Source organism: Macaca mulatta, chromosome X, assembly GCF_049350105.2.
Source record: "Macaca mulatta isolate MMU2019108-1 chromosome X, T2T-MMU8v2.0, whole genome shotgun sequence".
Classification (NCBI taxonomy): domain Eukaryota; kingdom Metazoa; phylum Chordata; class Mammalia; order Primates; family Cercopithecidae; genus Macaca; species Macaca mulatta.
Window position 1 is genome coordinate 91,699,478 of NC_133426.1, and position 26,363 is coordinate 91,725,840.

The following is a 26,363-nucleotide window of genomic DNA, read 5'->3' on the forward strand; positions in this document are numbered from 1 at the left end:
AAAATAAGATGCTTATATAGGGATATGCAAAATCATGTACTAGGTGATTAATTATATTGTGATGCTATTTCCCCAAAAAGTTGTTACCATTAGAATACATTTTTATTTCTTTTTTTTTTTTTTTTTTTAAAAAAAAAAAAAAAAGAGGCCGGGCTTGGTGGCTCACGCCTGTAATCCCAGCACTTTGGGAGGCCGAGGCGGGCGGATCACGAGGTCAAGAGATCGAGATCATTCTGGCCAGCATGGTGAAACCCCGTCTCTACTAAAAGTACAAATAATTAGCCGAGCGTGGTGGAGCGCGCCTGTAGTCCCAGCTACTCAGGAGGCTGAGGCAGGAGGATTGTTTGAGCCCGGGAGGCGGAGGTTGCAGTGAGCTGAGCTGAGATGGTGCCACTGCACTTCAGCCTGGTGACAGAATGAGACTGTCTCAAAAAAAAAAAGAAAAAGAAAAGACTCCTTACTCTTGTGGCCAGGTTTGTTTGTAAGTAGCCTCTTAACAGTAGTCATTTTGATGAAGATGCCAAGACCCCATTGACATTCAACAAACAAACTGAATTTGGGCAGGGATAGTCTGAATTACAGAGGAGATAGAGCTATTTGAAGTATAAAAGGCAGGGATGAGATCAGAAGAGTTGAAGATAAGATTGGAGTGAAAGCAGAAAAGACAAATGGTGAACTGTGATAAAAGAACAGGAAACGAGGTAATACGGAATTGTTGAAAATGAAATTAGTGATGAGGGAATAGAACTGTGATACTTTGCTAAGTTAAGAAAATGCTACTACTGTTCCTTGATAATATGATTGAATGTATCATTTGGTCCCCTGTAGTAAATCCCACAGTAACAGAAGTCAGTAAAGCCGTATTCTAGTCATGGCAGTGCTGTTAACTAGCTGTGTAAACTTGGATAAATTACTGAATTCCCTTTTATAATTATTGCACTAGATAACATTTAAGGTCCTCTCCAGTTATAGATTTCTTTGACATTTCTTTCTGATGAATAAAGTTGAGTAGTCCAAGATTGGATGTGAGTTAATTGATGAAATATAAAGAAATCGTGGATATATTCTTGTGAAAGCTAAGTGAATTGTGTTGACTACGGATGACTTAGAAATGACTTTGGGTGAAAAAAACTCATCAATAAATTCTAGAGGAAGGATAATAGGGCCAGACAGTAAGAGATTAAAGATGTTCCCATGAATTCTTTAGTGGAGAGTTGATAGTTTTTAGAATAATGGAACACTGGAATTTCAATATGGTAAATAAATTTTGGTTGAAATGTCAACTTTACTTTTTTACCTTTTAAAATAAGATATTTTTTAAAATGGAAGTAATATAGTAGTTTCTCCATTTAATACAAAGTATTACCTCTCCTATACCATTTGATAAAGTGCCAAAACTCACTTCATTCCTGAAGAGGTTGCCTATTAGCTACTAAAGTGTGATTCCTTTCAAAAGATGAAAAAAATATCTGATAGGTACTGGTGAATATTTACATAATGTTCCTCTTAACCTTCCTTTCCATTGTTTATCCTCATTGTCTTTAGGATTAATTACTCCTTTATTACATCTACTACTTTTTTTTCTTTTAGTTGTTAGGGGACTAGAATATGCATATTGAAATATTTAACATACATGTTTTTTCTTCTTTACTTTTTATTCAGATATAGTTCACATACCATTCCACTCACCCATTTTATAAAGTATACAACTCATTGGTTTTTAGCGTATTCACAAAATTGTATACCCATCACTAGTACCTAGTTTTAGAACATTTTCTTATCCTAAAAAAAGACACCTCATACCCATTAGCAGTCATTCCCCATTCTGTCTCTCCCCACCAGCCCTAGGCAGCCACTAATCTTTCTGTCTATGGATTTAATTATTCTGAACATTTTATATAAGTGGAATCATATAATAAATGGTCGTTGTGTCTGGCTTCTTTCACTTAGCATGTTTTTAAGTGTCATCCATGTTATAGCATGTATCAGTATATACTTCATTCGTTTTCACTGCCAATGATATTCTATTGTATGAGTACACCACATTTGGTTTATCAGTTGATAGATATTTGGGTTCTTGAAATATTTTTAATCCACTAGAAATATTTTGTGTTTGACAAAATAAACTTTGCATCTTAGATTGGAGTATGAGTGCCTTTGGAGGCGTGTGACAGTATGCCAAGGCATACCTGAAACCACAAAATAAATAGCACAGCCTCTTGGAATTTTTTTTTTCATTTGAATTGAGGAGAATATATATACACACATATACCTATACACAGTTATAACCGCATAAATATGTAGAAAGTAAGATTTTTATTCACTATCCCCTCCCTTTTTAGAAATAATAAAATTGAAAGGTTTGCAAACTGCTTCTAATTTTTAATTGGTATTTTCATATTATCATTTAAAGCCCTCTCTAAAATGAATTTAATAGAGTAAACCGATTTATATCAGAAAAAAGTTTAAAGGCACTTTTTGTTGCTGTTGTTGTTGTTATATACCTGTTTATGATTTAGCTGTCTGGTAGTATTTTGAGTTAGTGGTTTTTTCAAATGATGCATTCTTATTTTTATGCTCTCTTAAGGTATATAAATCAATGGGAATTAAATTACTTTGCATTTTGGGGAGACTATTTTTCTGAATTTGCTATTAGATAAAGAATAACTAATATGGGTAATGCTCACTCATTTGTGCTTAGGGATAATGTTGCCCTAAAATATGTTAAGTTGCCATTTGTCCTTGGTAAATTCTGAACTCTTAAAAGGCAGTAACTCTCACTCTATTTTTGATATGCAGTTCCAAGCACAATTTCATTTATAGGCATTTTCATTTTTTGTATGATATTTTGTGAAATGCAAAGGTTGTCAAACAGACCTAAACCTAAAAAGACCTTTATTGGGGGACTTTTGGAAATTTTAGCCCTGATAACTTAGATTTCTTCTGAAAGCAGCCCCCACCCCATGCTTATTTTACCTCCTTGTTAAAATTTCTAAATTCTAAAATTTCATTAGAAATTAGATACATTCTCTTTAAATTCTGTTAGCATCAAAACTTAGATATTTGCAACCCCATAAATTATTGACATTTGTGAAACTTAGAGTTTAACATACACAGAGCTAACCAAATAAGAACACTGTGGCATAAGATCTTCAAATTCTGTAAGGTTCTTGGATGGTACAATACAGAAAATCCAAAACATTAATTTAATGCAGAATTCATTGGACCAATTTATTTTGAAGAATGTATGAGACTTAGAAATTTACAACTTTGTTCAATAACCTTGCTGGTGTCTCAGTATAATAGCTGTTCTTGAAGTGTGAGATTGAATTTAATAGTTGTTTAAGATTTTAATGCTGCAAAAAGCCTGTGTTGTTTTGGGATATAAATAGCAAAATACCCTTAGATAGTGGCCCAAGACAGACCTGACATGTAACAGATTTTATGCTGTCATTCTGGTGATGTTCCAAGTATTCATATTTAAATGAAATAACTTTAATAAAATGGGAAATACTTGAAATCAGGACATGTTTCTTACTGTTGCCTGAGTATTTAATTTTATACTTTTTAAATGATTTTTTTCTTATTGTTTATAATTTTCTAAGCTAGTAAGATAAATTATTAATGCAATTTAATGCTGTTTAATAAATGATTTAAAATTTAAATGAGTGACCACGTGATAGGCCATTTTACTCTTTATCTCAAGCTATTCCTCTAGCTGTGCTTCACTTAATCTTACCCATCTCTTTAAAAAATAGTATTTAGGGTAAATATACTCTAACCTCTTCCCAGGCAAGTAGAAAACAGGCAGCCTGGAGTCGAACAATGAGTTCAGTTTCCAGCTAGGACCTTGTGGAAACCTTATATAACATCTGTAAACCATAGTTCCTCGTTATTTGAAATGAGGATACTCGCACTCATCTTATATAGTTGTTCTGAGGATTAAATGAGATGATACTTGTATTAGTAGCTTGCTTGTTGGATAGTCAGTACACAATAAATATAGCTAATCTATAGCTAAGTGACTTTGTTTAGAAAGTCAGTGGAATGTAACAGATGAACTGATAAGAGGAACAAGCAAAATTTAATTAGAGATATCTTGGATCTTGGTTTAAGTAATCTGCTGGTACCATGTGAGGGACTGATCAGTTCTTGTTCTAGGATCCTTGAGAGCATTTGGTTCAGGATAAAAAAAAACATATTTGGATTTATTTATTTACTTTTTTAGATCTGATCTGTTTTGACTTGTAAGTTCCTGCTAGAGGCTGGGTGAACTAGCACTGCTCCTTCAGTCTATCTTCTTAGAGTCCACCCAACCAGGTTGATCTGAACCCAGGTCAGCACTAGCATTATTCTACCCTTCTCTCCTTCCCTATGATCTACTTTCAGGAACCAGACTAATCTTCAGCAGTGTTCTAAAATAAATGGAATTTCCCATATTTTAAATCTTTGGTTTGTGAGAAGATTTTTGTGAATTAGTAATTTTATTGTTTAGATATATAGAATTCCAGTATAGTTAATTTTACAGGATTAATATTTTAATTTTTTCCTTACTAATAAACCACATTTCCAGTCTGATTAAATGCTAAATTTGAACCCCCACCTCATCCCCATCTCTGAAATGCCCAGTGGAGTGACAACTGAATTAAAAATACTTGTTTTATACATACTCTCTTCGTGTACCAGACTTCCAGGATTGTGGCTGTGTCCTTTTGGGGTAATTTAGTGGTTTAGGTGAAAGTTTGAGAATGGTGAGAAGGATTTAAAAGGGTTGAAAGGAAAGTATCCCCAAAACTCTGTTGAAAGCACAGCTTTCCCTTTTCACCTTGTTCTTTGATGTGTTAGGGTATTGATGGTGTCCACTGGTCTCCATCCTAACTTGGTAACTAACTTCCATAATGAATTGATTAAAAATAATGAACACTATATGACAAATAACACTCTTTCAGGTACTACTTTATAGAAAATGATCAAAAGGTTTTGTACTGGATGATTTATTGTAGATAATTTATTATAACCAGATCTACAAACCCTCTTAATTTGTGTTTGTACCACCTCAGGGAGCAGAACTTAGCAGAATTCCTCGTGAAGGGATTTTACACTCGTACAATATTTACAGGGCAGGTAGGAGTTGGTGTTTACCATGCTGCTCAAGAAAAATGTTAAAGCTTTGTTCCTACAGATTTACTATTATCAAACCAAATCTTAGTCTAAGATGAGTAGAGAGTTTTTCTCCCTAAATCAGGTGTTGAAAGATGCCTTCCAATTTTGGATATAGTAATTCTTGTAAGTTAAAGAAGTTCAGACACTTTCATGTTTATAATACACATTTTATAGTAAAACATTTTATTAACCTACTTAACATATTAGTATTCTTTTATGTTTTTGTGCCTTTTTATTTTAATTTTTTGAAACAATTGTAGACTCACAAGCAATAGAGGAAAGGAGTACATAGACTCCGTGTACCCTTTACTTACCTCCCTGTAATGGTGGCATCTTACATAACTGTAGTACAATACAAAAACCAGGAAATTAACATTCACTCATTACTGTTAACTAGACTACAGACCTAATTCAGTTTTCACCATTTTTAACATACATTTGTGTGTGTGTGTGTGTGTGTGTGAGTGTATACAGTCTATGCAGTTTTATCCCACATATAGATTTGTGTAAATACCACCACAATGAAGATGCAGAGCTGTTCTATCACTATATATATGCTATCCCTGTGTGTTCACAGACACACACACACAAACACACACACACACACACACACACCCTTGGCAACCAATAATCTGTTCTCCATCTCTCCAGTTTTATTGTTTTGAGATTATATAAATTATTCCATTTATACATTATACAGTATCGTAACCTTTGGTGATTGTCTTTTTTTCCCTCAGCAAAATTTTCTGGAGGAAATTCAGGTTGTTGAATTTATCAATAGTGTGTTCATTTTTATTGCTGAGTAGTATTCCATAGTAAGGATGTGCCAGAGTTGGTGGAACCAGCCATTAACCTGCTAAAGGACACTTGGGTTGTGTTTAATTTTTTGCTACTATGAGTAATAGCTACAGTGAGCTGTTAGGAATATTTCTGTACAGTTTTTGGTATAAACATATATTTTCATTTTTCTGGGGAAAAATGCCCGAGATTGCAATGTTTGGATTGTATAGTAAGTGCATATTTAGTTTCGTAAGAAATCGCCAAACTATTTTCTAGAGTGGCTGCTACTATTTTACGTTTGCACCAGTAACAGTCGAGAAATCCAGTTTCTCCACATCCTCACCAGCCTGTGGTGGTATCACTGTTTTTTATGTTAACTGTTTTAATTGGGGTGTAGTGATATCTCATTATGGCTTTTATGTTTTACTTGAAAATAAAGTATATTATTTTAAGGTCTTCATGTAGATTTTACTAACATTGTTTTCACCCAACTCTAACCCAATTCCTACCTGTTGGTGGTTTTAATTGCAGTTAAATTGTCAGTGATTTTTAAAAAATGATTTATTTGGTCAAGATTACTTAATATTTCAGAAATATTTATAGCATTTGATTTATTAAATACGGTACTCTAAATTAATAAAATAACTTTACCTTTTTTGGATAATTGTTTGTATTATAGTGGCTGGAATGGCTGGTACTGCACATATCGATGGAGACCATATCGTTGTTTCAGTTCCTGAAGCTGTATTAGTTTCTGATGTTGTCACAGATGATGGGATAACTCTTGATCATGGCCTTGCAGCTGAAGTTGTCCATGGACCTGACATCATCACAGAGACTGATGTAGTAACAGAAGGTGTGATTGTTCCTGAAGCGGTACTTGAAGCTGATGTTGCCATTGAAGAGGATTTAGAGGAAGATGATGGTGATCACATCTTGACTTCTGAACTAATTACAGAAACCGTTAGGGTACCAGAGCAGGTTTTCGTGGCTGACCTTGTTACTGGTCCTAATGGACACCTAGAACATGTGGTCCAAGATTGTGTTTCAGGAGTCGACTCTCCCACAATGGTATCAGAGGAGGTTCTTGTAACTAATTCAGATACAGAAACTGTGATTCAAGCAGCTGGAGGTGTTCCTGGTTCTACAGTTACTATAAAAACCGAGGATGATGATGATGATGATGTCAAGAGCACTTCTGAAGACTACTTAATGATATCTTGTAAGTGAAACATAAAGCCCATAATTACTCAGGAGATTGATTTATGTAATATGGAAAAGTTTTCTGGGATGAGGGATAATAAAAGTTATGGGGGAATCTTTTTGAAAAATAATTTTTTGAAGTGGTGTCATTAAGATGCTCTTTTGAGTTTACTCATGTTTTTAATTTACTCAATGAAAATTCATACCTGAAATGAAGTAAAAAAATGCAGTATATTAGTATCTTAAAATTGAAGTATAGATTTGGCAACAACAAGAACATTGATACAAAATTTTAATGACAAATATATATATTTTAACATGGGAACTTTCTTATGTAGCCACTGCTTTTTTTTTTAATATGACAGGCACTGGAATTGTCAATTAAGTTTTTCTTAGGAACTTAAGCATAATATGTTAAGAAATGTTGCATTGATTTTTAAATTAAATACTTGAAAAGTAAATCATAAACTCAGATAATGTCCTACAGTTCTCCCTGTGTTTATATTGCATTTGCCTAAATATGTGCGTGTATATTTTATGCAAAACTATTTAACATGCTTATTTTAGACTGCTTTGCAAGATTCTTAAAACATTCTATCTGAAGCGGGAAGATAGAAATATTTTGTTCTCATTTTAAATGATGGGTTTATGAGAGCAGCAACAAAAATAGAAAATATCTTGATAAGTTATTGATGGAGCTTAAAGAAGTAGGTATATTAGTTATTAAATTTGAAGGGATCATGCTACAAGTAGTAAAGATTAGACATTTTTTTTTTTTTTTACTTTTCCAGGGAAGATTTTTATTCTTTTATTTTTAAAATACAAAAATGGTTGACTGGGAAGTTAATAGCCAGGTAGAGTGTGTGTGTTATGTGTGTATAAAGTGATTGTGTGTATATGTGTGTCAGAGAATTTAAAGCTGAAAGTAAACTAGATTTCTTTAATTTATAAATTTAATTCTGAAGTTTAGCATGTTAACTTTTTTCTTATATAAACACTTTTGAAGGTGAATTTTTACATTGTTTTTAAGAGAATGATGTAAGTCACTAAAAGACTGCAAATATTGTTACCTATTTTTAAATAGATATAGATTACTAAAGCAACTCCATATTTACATCTTAATGTGGCATTTTTTAAAAGACTTATAGTTATGGTTATCGTATAAAATGATGTGGCAAAAGTTGGTAGTCTATACTAAAATAAATTCAGTATGTCTTTGAAAGTGTATTCATTAATTTAAACTGTTTGATATTAAAGTAGTCCAAAATTTAGATGTCATGTATTGTGAATAGTCATACCTTGTGTTATCTTCTATGATTTAATTCTGTAAAAGATTTTTTAAAAAGTTTCTGGAATATTCTAAGTTAGAATAATTATTTTGATAACTACCTCATGTATCAAATATAAGGACTCCTTTGAGGAATATAATTTTATTTTTTTTCGTTTGTTTGTTTTCAACTTTTATTTTAGATTTGTATGGGTATGAATGATCCCATCTCCCAGGTACTGAGCATAGTACCCAACAGTTTTTCAGTCCTCACCCCACTCCCTCCCTCCCACCTCTAGGGATCCCCAATGTCTGTTGTTGCCATCTTTATGTCCATGAGGACCCCATGTTTAGACCCCACTTATAAGTGAGAACATGCAGTATTTGATTTTCCATTCTTGCATTAATTTGCTTAGAATAATGGCCCACAGCAGCATCCATATTACTACAAAGGATGTGATTTCTTCTTTTCTTATTGCTGCGTAGTATTCTGTGGTGTATATATACCATGTTTCCTTTATCCAGTCCACTGTTGATGGGCACCATGGTTGATTCCCTGTCTTTGCTATTGTAAATAATGCTGTGATGAACACACAAGTGCATGTGTCTTCATGGTAGAATTATTTGTTTTCCTTTGGATATATACCCAGAATGGCATTGCTGAGTTGAATGGTAATTCTGTTTTAAGTTCTCTGATAAATTTCTAAACTGCTTTCCACAGTGGCTGAACTAATTTACATCCCACCAACAGTGTTTAAGTGTCCCCTTTTCTCCACAGCCTTACCAATATCTTTTTTTTTTTTTTTTTTTGACATTTTAGTAATGGCCATTCTGGCCATAATAAAAAAAAAATAGTAGATGTAGGCATGGATGCAGTGAAAAGGGAACATTTTTACACTGTTGGTGGGAATGTAAACTAGTACAACCATTATGGAAAACTGTGGAAATCGCTTAAGGAACTAAAAGTAGATCTACTGTTTGATACAGCAATCCCACTACTAGGCATCTACCCAGAGGAAAATAAGTCATTATACAAAAAAGATACTTTCACATGCTGCATGTTTATAGCAGCACAATTTGCAATTGCAAAAAAAATATGGAACCAGCCCAAATGCCCATCAATCAACGAGTGAATAAAGAAAATGTGGTATATATACACTATGGAACACTACTCAGCCATAAAAAGGAATGAAATAATGGCATTTGCAGCAAACTAGATGGAATTGGAGACTGTTATAAGTGAAGTAACTCAGGAACAGAAAACCAAGTATCATATGTTCTCTCTCATATATGGGAGCTAAGCTATGAGGATGCAAAGCATAAGAATGATACATTAGACTTTGGGGACTTGGGAGAAAGGGTTGGGGGTGGTGAAGGATAAAAGAGTAAACATTGGGTACAGTGTACGCTGCTTGGGTTATGGGTGCACTAAAATCTCATAAATCACCACTAAATAACTTATTCATGTAACCAAACACCACCTATTCCCCAAAAAGCTAGTGAAATAAAAACATTTTAAAAAATAGCTTTGTCAGTATGAACAGGCATAATAATAATAATAATAATAATAATAATAATGGTCATGCTCACTGGTGTGAGGTGATGTCTCATTGTGGTTTTCATTTGCATTTCTCTGATGATTAGTGATGTGGAGCATTTTTCCCTATGTTTGTTGACCACTTGTATGTTTTCTTTTGGGAAGTGCCTGTTCCTGCCTTTTCCCCATATTTATTGGAGTTACTTGTTTTCTGTTTGCTGATTTGTTTAAGTTCTTTGTAGATTCTGGGTATTAGACCTTTGTCAGTTGCATAGTTTGTGGATATTTTTCTCCTATTCTGTAGGATGTCTGTTTACTCCGTTGATAGTTTCTTTTGCTGTGCAGAAGCTCTTTAGTTTAATTAGTTCCCACTTGTCAACTTTTGCTTTTGTTGCAATTGGTTTTAGGGACTTAGTCATAAATTCTTTCTCAAGGCCAATGTCCAGAATAGTGTTTACTAGGTTTTCTTCTAGGATTCTTATGGCTAGAGGATTTATCTTTAAATCTTTGATCCGTCTTGGCTCAATTTTGTATGGTAAAACGTAGGGGTCCAGTTTCATTTTTCTGGATATGGCTTCCCGGCTATCCCAGCACCATTTATCATAGGGAGTCCTTTCCCATTGCTTACTCTTGTTGATTTTGCCAAAGATTAGATGGTTGTAGTTATGTGGCTTTGTTTCTGGGTTCTCTTTTCTGTTCCTTTGGTCTATGTGTTTGTTTTTGTACTAGTAACATGCTGTTTATGTCACTGTAGCCTTGTAGTGTAGTTTCAAGTTGCGTAATTGATGCCTCTGGCTTTGTTCTTTTTGCTTAGGGTTATTTTGGCTATTTCTTTCTTGCTTCCATATGAATTTTAGTGTAGTTTTTTCCAGTTCTGTGAAAATGACGTTAGTAGTTTGATAGGAATAGCATTGAATCTGTAGATTGCTTTGGGTGGTATGTCCATTTTAATGATATTGATTCTTCCAATTCTTGAGCATGGTATGTTTTTCCTTTGTTTGTGTCATCTATGATTTCATTTATTAGTGTTTTATAGTACTCCTGGTAGAGGTTTTTCACCTACTTGGTTAAATATATTCCTGGGTATTTTTTTAGGCTATTGTACATGTAATTGCATTCTTGATATGGCTCTCAGCTTGGATGTTGTTGGTGTGTAGAAACGCTACAGATTTTTGTACATTGATTTTGTATCCTGAAACCTTGATAAAATTGTTTATCACTTCTAATAGCCTTTTGGCAGAGTCGTTAGGGTTTTCTAAGTATAGAATCATATTATCAGCAAAGAGAGATAGTTTGACTTATTTTACTGTTTGGGTGTCTTTTATTTCTTTCTCTTGCCTGATTGCTCTGGTTAGGATTTCCAATACTATGCTGAAGAGGAGTGATGAGAGTAGGCATCCTTGTCTTATTCCAGTTCTCAAGAAGAATGCTTCCGGTTTTTGCTCATTCAGTTTGATATTGGCTGTGGTTTTGTCATAAATGGCTGTTATTATTTTGAGATACGTTCCTTTGATGCGTAGTTTCTTGAGAGTTTTTATCATGAAGGGCTAATACATTTTGATTTTATCAAAAGCTTTTCCCATATCTATTGCAATAATCACATGGTTTTTGCTTTTAATTCTGTTTATGTGGTGAATCACATTTGTTGATTTGCATATGTTGAACCAACCTTTCATCCTTGGAATGAAACCTAGTTGATCATGGTGTTTTAAGTTTTTGATGTGCTGTTGAATTTAGTTTACTGGTATTTTCTTGAGGATTTTTGCTTAAGGAACATAATTTTGTATGAAGCAAAATATCTTGTTAACATCATGATGGGAGATCTCATTAAAACCTCCCTAATTTCAGGGGTAAAAAAAGTTAACGCCTTTATAATTTTAGAAACTATAATGTTTTTTGAGATATAATTTACACATCATTTTATTTACCCATTTGAAGTGTGCAAATAAGTGGTTTTTTGTATATTCACAGAGTTGTACAACCATCACCACAATGAATTTTAGAACTTTTTCATCACCACAAAAAGAAACCCTATACCCCTTAGCTGTTACCCCACTCTCCATCCACTGTGAGGCAACCATGCCTCTATAGATTTGCCTATCCTGGACATTTCATATAAATGGAGTTATGCAATATGTGGCATTTTATGTCTGGCTTTTTTTACTTCACATAATGTTTTCAAGGGTCATTCATGTCATCACATATATCAGTACATTTGACTCTTGAACAATGCAGGGGTTAGGGGTGCTGAACCCCCACCCCCCCGCCGACATACACACAGTTGAAAAGCCATATGTAACTTTCAGCTTACCAAAAACATACCTACTAACAGCCTACCGTTGACCAGAAGCCTTACCAATAGCAGTTTTGTATGTTATATGTATTATATACTGTATTTTTACAATAAAGTAAGTTGGAGGAAAGAAAATGTTAAAATCATAAGGAAAAGAAAATATATTTACTATTCATTAAGTGGAAGTGTGTCATCATAAAGGTCCTCATCCTTATTGTCTTCACATTGAGTAGGCTGTGGAGGGAGAGGAAGAAGGGTTGGTGTCTCAGAGGTAGCAGAGCAGAAGAAAATTCATGGATAAGTGGATCTGCACAATTCAAACCTATGTTATTCAAGGGTCAACTGTACTTCATTCAGTATTACTAATAACGTTCCATTATATGGGTATTATCACGTTTTGTTTATCCATTCATCCATCAGTTAATGGACATTTAGGTTGTTTCCACTTTTTGGCTATTATGAATAATGCTCCATGAACATTTGTGTACAAGTTTTTGTGTAGGTACATATTTTTAGTTTTCTTAGGTATATACCTGGGAGTGGCATACCTCTGAAATATAAAGGTAACTGTCTTGTTTGCTTTTTCACTATTGTGAAATACAGATCCTTTGTATATTGCCTAATCCCATTGCTGTGGTATATCAGTATACTGTATAGTTTTTTGTTTTGTTTTGTTTTGTTTTTTACCATACTCACCATATAATTTTGGTAGATGTAACTAACATACAACAGGTAAAATAAAAAGCCTACCTAACTTTTAAAAAGGAATGTTATATTGTACATTTTACTAAAATGAAATTTTAATTAAATTGTGCGAGTGGGCCATAAAAAAATATTGAATGTTACCAAACTTTGCAGTGTTGGCAAACAATGCACTTCACTTTCTTATATTATATTTAGTACCAGAAGAATTCTGTGGTGGGTATTTTATTACTCACTTATTGCTGGATTGAGAAATAACACTATTGGACTTGAATATTGCATACCTTACAACAAGCAAAAAAGTTAAGCTTGAATTTAAAGTTCTTTGAGTATTATCTGCATTAAGAAGAGCCTTTGGGGATTTATTTCTAAAGTCAGTTGATTGCCTATTAAGTCTTTGTTAATTTCGTACTTTCCATAACAAAGAATATAGAATAAATCTTGTTCAAGTTGATAGTTTACCTCTTAAAACTGCATGCCAACATCTTTAATAATTTTATCATCTTCTGTGAACTTAAAATATAGAATAAGTTCAGTTAGTACATTTCAAAATTTCTCATTCTGAGGAATCTAAGTAAAAATTAATGAATGCATTAAACTTAAAAGTATGAACCTTAAGAAAAGGTAGAAATGGAATCAGAGAGAATAGTATTAGTAATTTCATACTTAATGCTAAAATTATGGTACAAAACTATTGAGAAGTGGTGAAAAAAATGTGACTTTCATTTCATGAACTTTGATTTTGTGAATAATAGTTTTAACTCAGCTTATCCCAGAAGGAACTGCGATCACTTTAAACTATTCATGTATAATAAAGCAGAATTTATAAAATGAGAGTATTTTTATTATTTTATTAATCTACCATAAGTTATTTCAGCCTAAAAGTTTGTATTTTGGACACTTTTTGAAGTTTTTTTAATATTCTGTTTTTAATTAACGAATGAGAATATAGTTTTTTTCTGAAAACTTAATGATAATTTTTTCTATAATGTCATTTTTATTCAACATTATTTTATAAGAGAAGCTGTTAAGCCGGTGATATCAAATACTTAATCATTTTTTTTAATTTTAATTTGTCCCATTGTCAAAAATGTTGCCAAAAGTTTAGTAATATAATTAGGAGCTGTGATGGAATGAAAATATGTAGTCTTTATTTTGATCATTTGGATGTTTTCTTTCATAGACAATAAGCTATTAAAATTTGTAAATAGGATAGAATCATTTATATTTAATCACAAAGTTAAAGTAACTCTGCAATGTAAAAATAAATTTTGATATGTGTTGTTTTCCACTATGTTGAAAGGCCTAAGGAATATTTTTGAAGTTGTATGTATCAAGTTTGAAACTGAAGTAAGGAAAATCTAGACTTTGACCCATTTAGACCTTGCTGAAATTGTTTTTAGGAGTGCTGAATTAATAGCTTTTTAATGCCACTTTATTCTGTTTTTAATGGTTCTACAATTGTTAGATGTATGTAGGGGCTTCACAATTTGATGTTTCATATTTAGTACTGTGATATATATAATGAGGAGTAGATTTTCAATTTAGATTACATTTGTGTTTTTATAGGAACAGCATTAAAATAAAAAATTATAGGCATATAATATTTAGGAGGAATATATTGTTTGAATATTATTTATGGTCAGAAGACAGAGTTTATTAATCTATTCATTGCATAGTTCATGCATAATATTCATGTAAACTTAAGTGTTATCCTAAAAGACTATATAGTGGAGAATCAAAAATTTTAAGTATATTTAAAATGTAAGAAATAGGCCCAAATACTGTTGCCTTATCTTTATATATGATTTACTTTTAATAAGGCAAAAGAGGGGGAAATACCCATTTATTTCCCTTACATATAATTTTGAAGTAAAGCATACATTGCAAAATCTAGATATATACAAAATTTATGACTTGAAGTTGTCTTCCATTGACCCTGCAGAAATTAGAGTATTTACTAAGATTTTATTTCCATGATTTATGAAAAGCCCTTTTTATAGTCATTTAGGTGCTCTTTGTGTTTTTTTTTTTAATCCTAGATCTTATATGCTAATTTGTTTTAGAAACAACCACTATTTAATTTGGGAACTGTTGTTTATGTGAACTCATTTTATGAGTAATATATGTTTTATGTTCTTAATTTTTCTGTTATTAAATTTGGTGTTAGGATTTACCTGAAAATGTTGAAAGTGATGAAATATGAAGCCATTTTAATTAAAGCTATATGGTTAAGTATTTTGTATCTATTAATTGAAATCTATAAATAGATTTTTATATAATGGTGATTATATAATATAACTGATCATGTATACTGTTTCTCATGAACCTTAACACTTTTTTAATTTTTAAAAATAATTTTATTGTTATAGATTTATGTTGCACATGTACAGGTTTATTACATGGATGTAATATTGTGTAGTGGTGGGGTTTGGGCTTCTAGTGTACCTATCACCTGAATAGTGAACATTGTACCCAATAGATAAATTTTCAACCCTCACAATCTCCCCTCCCCCCGCCTTTTTGAAGTCCCCAATGTCTATTATTCATGAACCATAACACTTTTAATGGCTTCATAATAGGTTATTAAGTGAATGCAATAGGTAGGTGGTTAACATTATTTCACGTTACACTTTCAGCTTAACACCCAGTAAATGTCAGTGGTAATTTTTCTTCTTTTGTTTTTTGTCAATGGTACTTTTTGACTGAATTAATTTTGTTTATATTTTATAGTGGATGATGTTGGAGAGAAATTAGAGCATATGGGGAATACACCATTAAAAATTGGCAGTGATGGTTCACAAGAAGATGTTAAAGAAGATGGGTTTGGTTCAGAAGTAATAAAAGTGTATATATTTAAAGCAGAGGCTGAAGATGATGTTGAAATAGGTACATATACTAATTTTAATTTATTGCTCTAATAGGAGTTATAATTTATTCTGTTTTCTGAGGACTAGTTTAAAAACATTCTCAAAGCATAGTTTTTTATTATATGTTTCTTTGGGGATAATCTACTTTTAAAAATTGTATATGAATGTAAAGCAGGAATGCAGAATATGTCATTCTTCGATTCTTTCAAACATGAGTAGAATATTACAGCAGAAAATATCAAAAACAAATGATTGGAGAGGATTTGGTTTAGATTAAGAAACTATAATGAGTTTTTACGAGCATGGATTCTAGAGGCAGGCTGCTTGGGTTTTAAATAGGTCCTGCCACTTAGCTAAGTGACCTTTGATAAGTTACTTAACCCCCTTCTGTCTGTTTCCTCATCCATAAAATGCCCATAATAATAACAGCTACCTAGTAAGGCTGTTGTGAGGGTTAAATGGGTAAATACATATAAAAGACTTATATACTGCTTGGCGTATAAGTTTGATGTAAGGATGAACAATTGTCATTTCTCAGTGATAGCTGAAAATTTAAAGTATAATTTATAGGAAAATGTTCTTGGCACTTTGAAATTTATTTTGGAATTTATTTTTTTCTAAAGGGAAATATTTCTATATACTCTCCTTATTAATATAGGTGATTATTCCATGATACTTCTCTATTTTAATATGTGTTTTAATTTTTAAGGTGGAACAGAAATTGTCACAGAGAGTGAATACACCAGTGGACATTCAGTAGCTGGAGTGCTTGACCAGAGCCGAATGCAGCGGGAGAAGATGGTTTACATGGCAGTTAAAGATTCTTCTCAAGAAGAAGATGATATCAGTAAGAAAATAAGGGCACTGTAGTGACTTATCAGTAGCCATCATGCATTCTTTAAAAAAAAATCTCAGAGATACAAGCACTGTATAGGAACAAAGTTCAATAAAATAAGCCTGACCCTTTGACCCTTTGCTGTAAATAATTTAAAAGAGAAGGGTCCTTTTGACCATTCATTTGTACATGTATTGTTCAAATCACCAAACGTTAGATAATATATCTTAATATACTATACTAGAAATACAGAGATGAGCAACATACAGCTCCTGACATCAGTGAAGCACATGAATATGTAATTATTGAGTACCTACTTTCTGTGCGTTACTGAATATGTTGCAAGATGTTATCTCATTTAATTCTTACCACTCAGATATGAGATAGGTGGTATTTTCTCTGTCTTATGGAAGGAAAAAAAAGATTCAGGGAAAACAGTTTATCCAAGATCATTCCAATATTAAGTGTGAAGGGCAGGATTTTAATGGTTATCTAACTCCACTGCCAGTGTTCTTTCCACATGGCAGTGGGCACTGTTGGCTTCTCTCTGGATTTAGCAATGGAAGGGCTGATGGTTTGTTCTCCTGTCACTAAGGGGTTATCTTATGTAAGTATGCTTCCAAGCCAAGCTGCCAGGAGTTTGATTTCTTATGCTGTTGATGGTCTCCAAGCAGTTGCTGCTTAAGGTTTTGTGGGGCTAAGTACCACAGGACGATGAAACCTCCTCAGGTTTCCTTTCCTGACATACTGCATGTTTCCTTATAAAGACATTTTACTCTCTGCCTACTTTCTCCTCACCTCAGTATAGGAATGCAGCCCTTTCCTAAGGCTATTCCTGTCTTCTTACTATGCTGAGAAAAACACAATGTTGCCTTGCCCTAGAAGGGTAAGAGCCTCCATTTCACTGCATTAACTTGACAATATTGGGCTTTACCTGTGCTGCACTCTGATACCTACTCCAAGTTTCCTTCCCTAGAAGTCATAGGGTGCTGAATTCCACCCCCAAACATGAGTAATATATTACAACTGAAAATACCAGAACAAATGAATGGAGAAGATTCTGATGGATAGGAAAATAGTTTAATCAAATAATTTCTATTTGGTCTCTAAATTCTTTATTTTTTTATTCATTGGTAAGGAAAGGGGCACAGTAGGAGATGAGAGATTGAGGTTTAACTTAACTTATACCAGAATTCTGTGGGAATGTGGGAAACTTAGACCAGTGTCTGTTTTTGGTTAATAGAGAGAAGACAAACTTGGGAGAAGAGCGATACTTTTTTCCCATGTTTTCCCCCACATTTCTTCTGTAGTCATCCAGGATCCCAGTATGTGAATCAAAAGAAAAGCAAAAATTCAAGATAATTTTCTATTTAACAGGTTAAATGTAAACAGATTATTTTATATAAAGTATATTGTGGCTCTCTAGGTTTAAATATTTTTTTTCTTACCGCAATATTGTTTTGTTAAATGAAACTCATTAATGCTTTCTCTCCTCAGTAGAATCTCTTAAAATCTGGCCTATTGAAGAGTGTCCACATATTCTTGATCACTAGCATTATATACATATATAATTTTAATTTAAATTTTAAATTTTTTTCAATTAGTATTTTTGATGATTTTTTTATTACATGTATAGTACTGCATTTCATTTATAATATAGTATATGAGATAGTATGGACCACTTTCTAGTATTATTTCTATGAGAAATATTTTCTGAGTCCCAGAAGACTGTCAGGCAAATAAATGGTAGAATGTATGATCATTCCATATATTTCAAGCGCACATGTTTTTATAAAATTTTTAAAAGCCATTTCCATAGGACTTGGTTCTAAGAGGAGAATAAGAATTTTGGTAAATGATTGTCTCCTAGTGGCACTAGCCTCCAAAAGTGCCTAATATAAATTGAAATTAAATTTATAAATTTTTAAATTAACCAAACTGAAATTTGAAAGTTGAAAGATTTACATTGTTTGGAATTTTTACCCATTTATTAAATATTTGGGGTTATAAACAAGCAATTATTTCTAAAATTTAGGTTGCGCTGAAATAGCAGATGAAGTTTACATGGAAGTCATTGTAGGGGAAGAGGAAGGAACTTCTCTCCCTGAGATTCAGCTTGAGGACTCTGATGTTAATAAAACAGTTGTCCCTGTTGTCTGGGCTGCGGCATATGGTAGGATACTGGCATTTTTTCACCTGATAAGTACATAACATGTATTTACTCAGCCTATAGGCCATTAAATAAGCTGTGTGAACGCCACCATGAATTGGCTAATATAATAAAATGTTTTACACTGTGGACTGATTCATCTCTAGTTACTTTAGATGATTTTCCTACCACACACCTTGTACTATTTAAAATGAATCTTGCTTAATGCATTATGTTTTTCAGTATGATCTATTTTAAATCCTACCTGTATAAGTGAGTGCCATAAAAAATTTTATTTTTCTAAAATAGGAATATCCTTTGAAAATCGATCCTTCCTCTTTTGGAAAAACTTATTTCATTTATTAACTCTACAGATGATAAGGGTTTGGGGTTTTGAAAAAGAAACAGAAACCCAGGTATGCTCTTTTAGAAAGTATATAATGAAAGGTAAATTTATCAACTTATTTTTTCCCTTTCAGTCTTATTTTATTTCATTCCTATGTAATGTACAAGATGGTCCAGGTATACTTTTTACTTTGAAAAATTTTGATGTTCAAATGCATTAATTTATCTAAACTTGGTTCTTCCAAAGGTTCATTCATTCAACAGTCATTTATTGAGCATCTTCAAAGTTGGGGGTACACTGCAGAAATATCTACCCAGTTTTCATTTAAAAAGTAAAATTGTTCTAGATGTTGACAATTCCAAGGATGCTGACAGCAGCCCTTATTTTCAGTATGTGACATTATCTAACCTATGGGAGTGGAAGAACGCAACAATTTTTTTTTAACCCAAGGAATGGTGGGCAAAGTAAGATTCTGTAGATTAAGATGTGATCCACTAGTAGTCATTATAATTAGCATATCAGTTTTTAATTAGTCTTTTTTTTTTTTTTAAGGAGATGAAAGAAGAGTCTCCCGAAGATATGAAGATTGTCAAGCATCAGGTGAGAAAGCATTGTATATGAGATGTGAGTTAAAGGTCTGACTTTATATACTGCTTGGTAAGTAACAAGTTTGTGTCTACAGACACATTTGTTGGACTCTTACTTGCTTAGTCATACGTAATCTAGTTAGTTAAATAGGAGTTTGCCTCTTTGAGGAATTAATTTATATGTGGACATAATGTGTGTTAATCTGTAAATGCAGTTCAATTTAGATTTCCCTCAAACTTCAAGCATCAGGCAGTTTACCACATGGACCATAACAGGTTGCTATGGAAAAAATAAAATAGAAATTATTTGGACAGAAAAGTAACAATTATTCATGATATCAACCCCTTGTTAGTGTTCTTTTCGGGGCAGAACTGTTTTCTTAATTTCTATGGCAACCAGTGCATTTATATATAACTGTTATATAAAACCCATGTGTCAGCTTAATTTTGTTTTAGTTTTAATAGACTCTATATAGTGTTATTCTCTAGTTGATCTTCTTGTTAAGTTTTCTTAAGCAAGGAGATACTTTCTTATGATAATGTGTCATTGTTCTGTTTCTACCCTTGGGGAGTGTTTGACTCTCTAAACTTAAGTGTTGATTTCGAGAAATTGATGAGAAGTATAGATCACAGCATATAAGTTAACCTGACAGTTTTGTAGGTCTACATTTTTTAGCTAAATTGCATAAAACCACAACGGATTTTTGAGAACTAGGATTTTATTAAGTACTTACATTGCAATAAATTGCCTACCATATGTTAACCCCTAAAATCAATATTAATATGTAGTACTCTTTATATCAAGTACATTATTCTGAAGCATATCTACAAGAGATCTGTTTTGTTTTTTATGCATTACACATAGTCACCATAACTATAATGGTTCACTAATATATCTACATTTCTTTTTCAATTAATTTCATCAGCCTTCATTGGTTAAAAAAAAAAAAAAAGTTGGTCTGATGCCAAGATTTTGTTTCAAATTCAGTTTCTTTTCTTCTTCTTCTTCTTCTTCTTTTTTTTTTTTTTTTGAAGAGACAGGGTCTTGCTCTGTTACCCAGGCTGGTGTCCTGTAGCACAATCATAGCTCACTGCAACCTTGAACTCCTGGGCTCAAGCAGTCCTCCCATCTCAGGCTCCTAAGTAGCTGGGACTACAGGTGCATGCCACCATGCCTGGCTAATTTGTTTTTTTGTAGAGACAGGATCTTATTATGTTGCCTAGGGTGGACTGAAATTCCTGACCTCAAGCAATCCTCCTGCTTCAGCCTCCCAAAGTGCTGGGATTACAGGTGTGGGCCGTCATGCCCAGCCCAAATCCAGTTTCTTATGTTACATTCATCTTATCAGTTTATTCCTGATAAAATTGAGATATTTTAAATTTAATTGATGATCAGACTGAGATATTTTAAAGTTAATTTCACATGATATCTTATTCAAAGTGTTTACACATATATGTCTTTACTTGTGAGTGAGAGAGAGCAAGAGTGAGAGAGAGAAACAGAATCATAAGATGGATATACTTTGTGAAATTTACTACCACAGTGGTAACTTGGTGTCATGTCATCTATAGTAACTCATCCAACAGAACCAAAAAAGTATAAATGTATGTAATTTAATAATGTTTCAATTTTTTTTCCAGGAAATACTTTGGACTCAGCATTAGAAAGCAGAAGTAGTACAGCAGCACAGTACCTTCAAATTTGTGACAGCATTAATACAAATAAAGTACTTAAACAAAAAGCCAAGAAGAGGAGAAGGGGAGAAACCAGGCAGTGGCAAACAGGTAAATACTTTGCTTTATGAATATTATAATTATTTGAGATGTGGAAGTATTTTTTTGTCACCAAAGAAAAATATCTGTGGTTTACACGGCAGTTCTACTCTCCACGTACCTGTTTGTGTATGTTATAGATAATTGGTTTTTGTTTTTCATATTGTGTGACTGGTACTTAATAAAACTATGGTTGTTTGCTCTTTATTCCAAAGCTACTTTTACAGAGAATTTTCATGTTGGTTTAACAATAAAGGGTACCTGTTTTTGGTATTCAAAATATATATGATACTGCATTTTGACATGTGAGTGGTTCATAGTAGAGTGCTGCTCATTACATTTTAGTGAGCTACTTTGCATAAATTGCTTTTATTATGTATTTGTTATATTACAGAATTTTATTCAACTAGTATAGTTTTCACATAGTGAATGCCAACTAGTTTTGGCACTTTTGTTATAAAATCCTTTAAAACAGTCTGACCAAATGTCACAACTTTCTCTTTTCTTTATCTAGCTGTTATAATAGGTCCTGATGGACAGCCCCTCACAGTGTACCCTTGCCATATTTGCACAAAAAAGTTTAAATCCAGGGGATTCTTAAAAAGACACATGAAGAATCATCCTGATCATTTAATGAGAAAAAAATATCAGTGTACAGATTGTGACTTTACAACTAACAAGAAAGTGAGTTTCCATAACCACTTAGAAAGCCATAAGCTTATAAACAAAGTCGACAAAACCCATGAATTTACAGAATACACACGAAGATACAGAGAGGCTAGTCCACTGAGTTCCAATAAACTTATTTTAAGAGACAAGGAGCCGAAGATGCACAAGTGCAAATACTGTGACTATGAAACTGCAGAACAAGGACTGTTAAACAGACATTTGTTGGCCGTTCACAGCAAGAATTTTCCTCATGTTTGTGTTGAGTGTGGGAAGGGTTTTCGACATCCTTCTGAACTCAAGAAACATATGAGAACCCATACTGGTGAGAAGCCATATCAGTGTCAGTATTGCATTTTCAGGTGTGCAGATCAATCAAATCTGAAAACTCACATTAAGTCTAAACATGGTAACAATTTGCCATATAAATGTGAGCATTGTCCCCAAGCATTTGGTGATGAGAGGGAGCTTCAACGTCATCTGGATTTGTTTCAAGGACATAAGACACACCAGTGTCCTCATTGTGACCATAAGAGCACCAATTCAAGTGACCTTAAGCGGCACATCATATCTGTTCATACTAAGGATTTTCCTCACAAATGTGAGGTCTGTGATAAAGGTTTTCATCGTCCTTCTGAGCTCAAAAAGCATAGTGATATCCATAAGGGTAGGAAGATTCATCAGTGTAGGCACTGTGACTTTAAAACATCCGATCCATTTATTCTTAGTGGCCATATCCTTTCAGTTCATACTAAAGATCAGCCATTGAAATGTAAAAGGTGCAAGAGAGGATTCAGACAACAAAATGAGCTCAAAAAACATATGAAGACCCATACTGGAAGGAAGATTTACCAATGTGAGTATTGTGAATATAGCACTACAGATGCATCTGGCTTTAAACGACATGTGATATCGATACATACAAAAGACTATCCACACAGGTGTGAATTCTGCAAGAAGGGATTCCGAAGACCATCAGAAAAAAATCAACATATTATGAGGCACCACAAAGAGGCTCTTATGTAATAAGATCAATATAAAGAAAGAAGCTATTTAGGAGATATGATATGCTACTTGGGAGAAAACTCTCACTAACTGTCTCACCAGGTTTCAAAGCTTGATACTAAACCATGACTTTACATTCTTTGTATTAAAGATCTTAAAATATTTGAATTCATGGGGGATCCCATAGCCCTTTGAAAATTACTTAAAGAATTTAAGAAGCACTATAGTGGTCACAGAAAAACTTCTTAAGTATCTATGTAATAGTATTATATGCATACTTAAACTACAGAGGGGAAAAGCAAAGACAAATACTTTATTTGGCTGATTATGTTAGATACAAATGTTTCTGAAAAGAGAATACGTAATTGAGTTTAGCGATGCTTTGCTATAGCAAGCAAACCCACTTTTATGCAATTTTAGAAATGGGGCGGGGAGACAAAATGTGGTCATTCATCAGTCACTTAGTCATTGAGCCTTTTATATTGTACCTGGAAATTAAATTCCAGAAACAACAAAAGTTTTGTGTATTCATTAAAAGAAAACTAACTGGAAAGCAGGTTAGATTAATTCAGTACTATTAAAAAAAATTCAGAGCTGTTAATATTTTATCACAGGATAGGATACTTAAAATATAGCATTCTGTGCTGAGGTCTAAGGTGAAGTCTATAAAGATTAAAGTTCCCTTTTTTTCTGATGTTCAAGTTGATTGTTGTTCAGTATGGCATATATGACAAAAGTATATTTGAGTCAAATGTGGCTTTCGAAACTGGATGCAACATTAGCGTTGCAAACAAAATCAGCACTATATTTCTTAATGATCTAAAGATTAAATTGAGAGAACACAGTTTTCTTAAATATTATAATGTCTAGAGTTTTTTTAGGACAGTCTTAGCAAGTATGATTGTTCTAGTCTTACTTGCTCTAATGTTTAAAGGTGCAATTTTATGCCATTATTGAAATTGATTTTTAAAATCTATATACCATATTATTAACATGCATTTTCAATACGAGGCAGTGTTTATGCAGTATTTAAACAGAGCAATATGCTGCCAATAGAGTTTGGAGGTGGATATTTAGTTTACAGTGTATAAACTTAAAATATGCATCCCTTTAACAACGCTTTGTGTTAGCATGCTGCAAATCAAAATGGCACTTAATATTAAAAACTGGTTTAGGGAAATTTTATGAAAATCCTGTTCATAAATGTAATGCATATGATATGTACTTTTAAGTTTTAGTTGCTTCATGTTTACATTCAGCTGTTTACCATAATTAAAATGTAATTTTACTTCATGCTATATTGTGGCTTTGTGTTTCAAATAATGTTCACCTTTCTGTTTTTGCACCAGATAAGAATCAGTTCCTTGAGAATAAATTTTTTATCTTTCTTAACTTCAGAATATTAAATTTGGAATATCTACTAAAATTGTGTGTTATGTGGCTGTAAATGATGTACACGCTGTAAAATAAGATCGCTACTGTTATGTGGGATTATTATTTCTAAATGTTACTCATTGAAATGAGCATACAATAAAAAGCATTTATTGCACTTCATGGTTTTATGAGTTTATTTAAAGTTGCAATATTTTGTATTAAAAGACTTCACTTCCGATTTATCTTAGGCACATTGGTCCTTTCTTTAATGTCTTGCTGAATTTTGTTCATTAACAACAACATGAACTAGGAATTTAAACAGTTATGATGACTGTGTAATGCATATTTCTTAAGAATGTATGTTATCTGCTAAAATCATAATGAAATACTATAAATAAAAGTGTCCATTTTAAGATCTTAGATTTCATATTATAGAGAAAACTAAAAGTTCTTAACTTGCTTAAATGATACAATCCTGAGCAGTGAATACATCTAATTATGTTCCCCAATATACATTCAAAAGGAAAAGTATTGATGTGTGTATTTGGCAAAGATTTCTGCAAGTGAGCATAAAAATAACTTTATGTTCAAACCAGTGAGCATTTCATAGAATTCTATATATATGGCATGGTTAGTTAAGACTCTTTGTCAATTGAATTATTAATTATTATTAATCACTAGCAGAAAAAGAAATATCAGCCTCACATGTTAGACCAGTGCTTCTTAAATTTAACGTATATAGAAATCACCTAGGGAACTTGCTGAAATGCATATTCTGATTCAATAGATTTGGTGTGGGCCTACAATTCTGCATTCCTATTAAGTTCCCAGGTGTTGCCACCATATGAGTAATAAGGTGGTAGATAAAAGCACCTGCAGTAATTCTGGCACATGTTAATTACTATGCTTAAACAGATAGTTGTGGGTGAGTGGACAGAGGGAATTCTTACTGAGGACATGACATTAAAGCTGAGATATGAGTGGTAAGAAGCAGCCAGCCAGATCTTGTGGAAGAGCAAGGCAGAGAAACCTGCAGATGCAAACAACCTGAGATACAACAAGCTTTGGCTGGACAATCGTTAGCAAGGGAGAGTGATAAGAGGTGGTTGCAGTGATCCAAGATTGCGCCATCGCACTCCAGCCTGGGTGACAAGAGTGAAACTCCATCTCAAAAAAAAAAAAAAAAAGATGAGACCTATGAGAAGTTTGAAACGGGAAGTCCTTGGGAAAAGTTAAGGAAAAGAATACTGTTACATGTTTTGAAAATCACTCTGGAGGCTCTAAGAAATGTAGAGGAGCTGAACGATGCAGCCATGTTAAGAGGTTATTCTAGTTGTCATGGTTACAGTGGAGCTAGAGAAAAGTATATGGATTTTCTTCTATATGTATATTGGGCTTAGAAAATGTCAGCCCAGGTAGAGCAGATATGAATTTAGCCCATGTTACAAAATATTGTCTTTAAAATATGGATTTTCCTGGCATAATGCTTTCCTACATACCAGAACAGATTCCACCTAAAAAATGTAAATCTGTAAGTCAAAGTACCTTCACAAGACAAAGAAAAAATTGGGAATTACTGAAAAAACATTTTTCTAGAACAGTTCAGGGTCATATGTGTAGATAGATTTATCCAATTGTCACTTTTAAATTGCTTATGCCATGAAGGAGAAGATAGTATTTGGGAACTCTTACCCAGATAGGGCCCTTAAATTCAACTGCTCATGTCTCTTACAGGACAACCACAAGTTTAGTTTGAACCTTGAACTTTCTTTAAAGATACATATCCCTTTAATTGCAGAAAACCATATAGAAA

The 26,363-nt window shown here is 33.0% G+C and overlaps 1 protein-coding gene across 10 annotated transcripts in view; it reads left to right on the top strand.

The window, feature by feature from the left end:
* The window catches only part of ZNF711 (zinc finger protein 711), a 28,770-nt gene extending 4,045 nt beyond the window's left edge, over positions 1–24,725 (top strand). For 5 of the 10 annotated variants that reach the window (XM_015127752.3, XM_015127750.3, XM_015127753.3 and 2 more), the window contains 7 exons: positions 6,623–7,165; positions 15,679–15,834; positions 16,525–16,662; positions 18,686–18,823; positions 19,698–19,745; positions 21,374–21,517; positions 22,020–24,725. In XM_015127752.3, coding sequence (XP_014983238.1) covers positions 6,623–7,165; positions 15,679–15,834; positions 16,525–16,662; positions 18,686–18,823; positions 19,698–19,745; positions 21,374–21,517; positions 22,020–23,197 — 2,345 coding nt within the window. In that variant the 3' untranslated portion in view covers positions 23,198–24,725. The remainder of the gene's footprint in view (positions 1–6,622; positions 7,166–15,678; positions 15,835–16,524; positions 16,663–18,685; positions 18,824–19,697; positions 19,746–21,373; positions 21,518–22,019) is intronic. The other 5 variants (XM_077988089.1, XM_015127755.3, XM_077988090.1 and 2 more) reach the window with 1 other exon arrangement.
* The last annotated feature ends 1,638 nt before the right edge of the window (positions 24,726–26,363 follow it).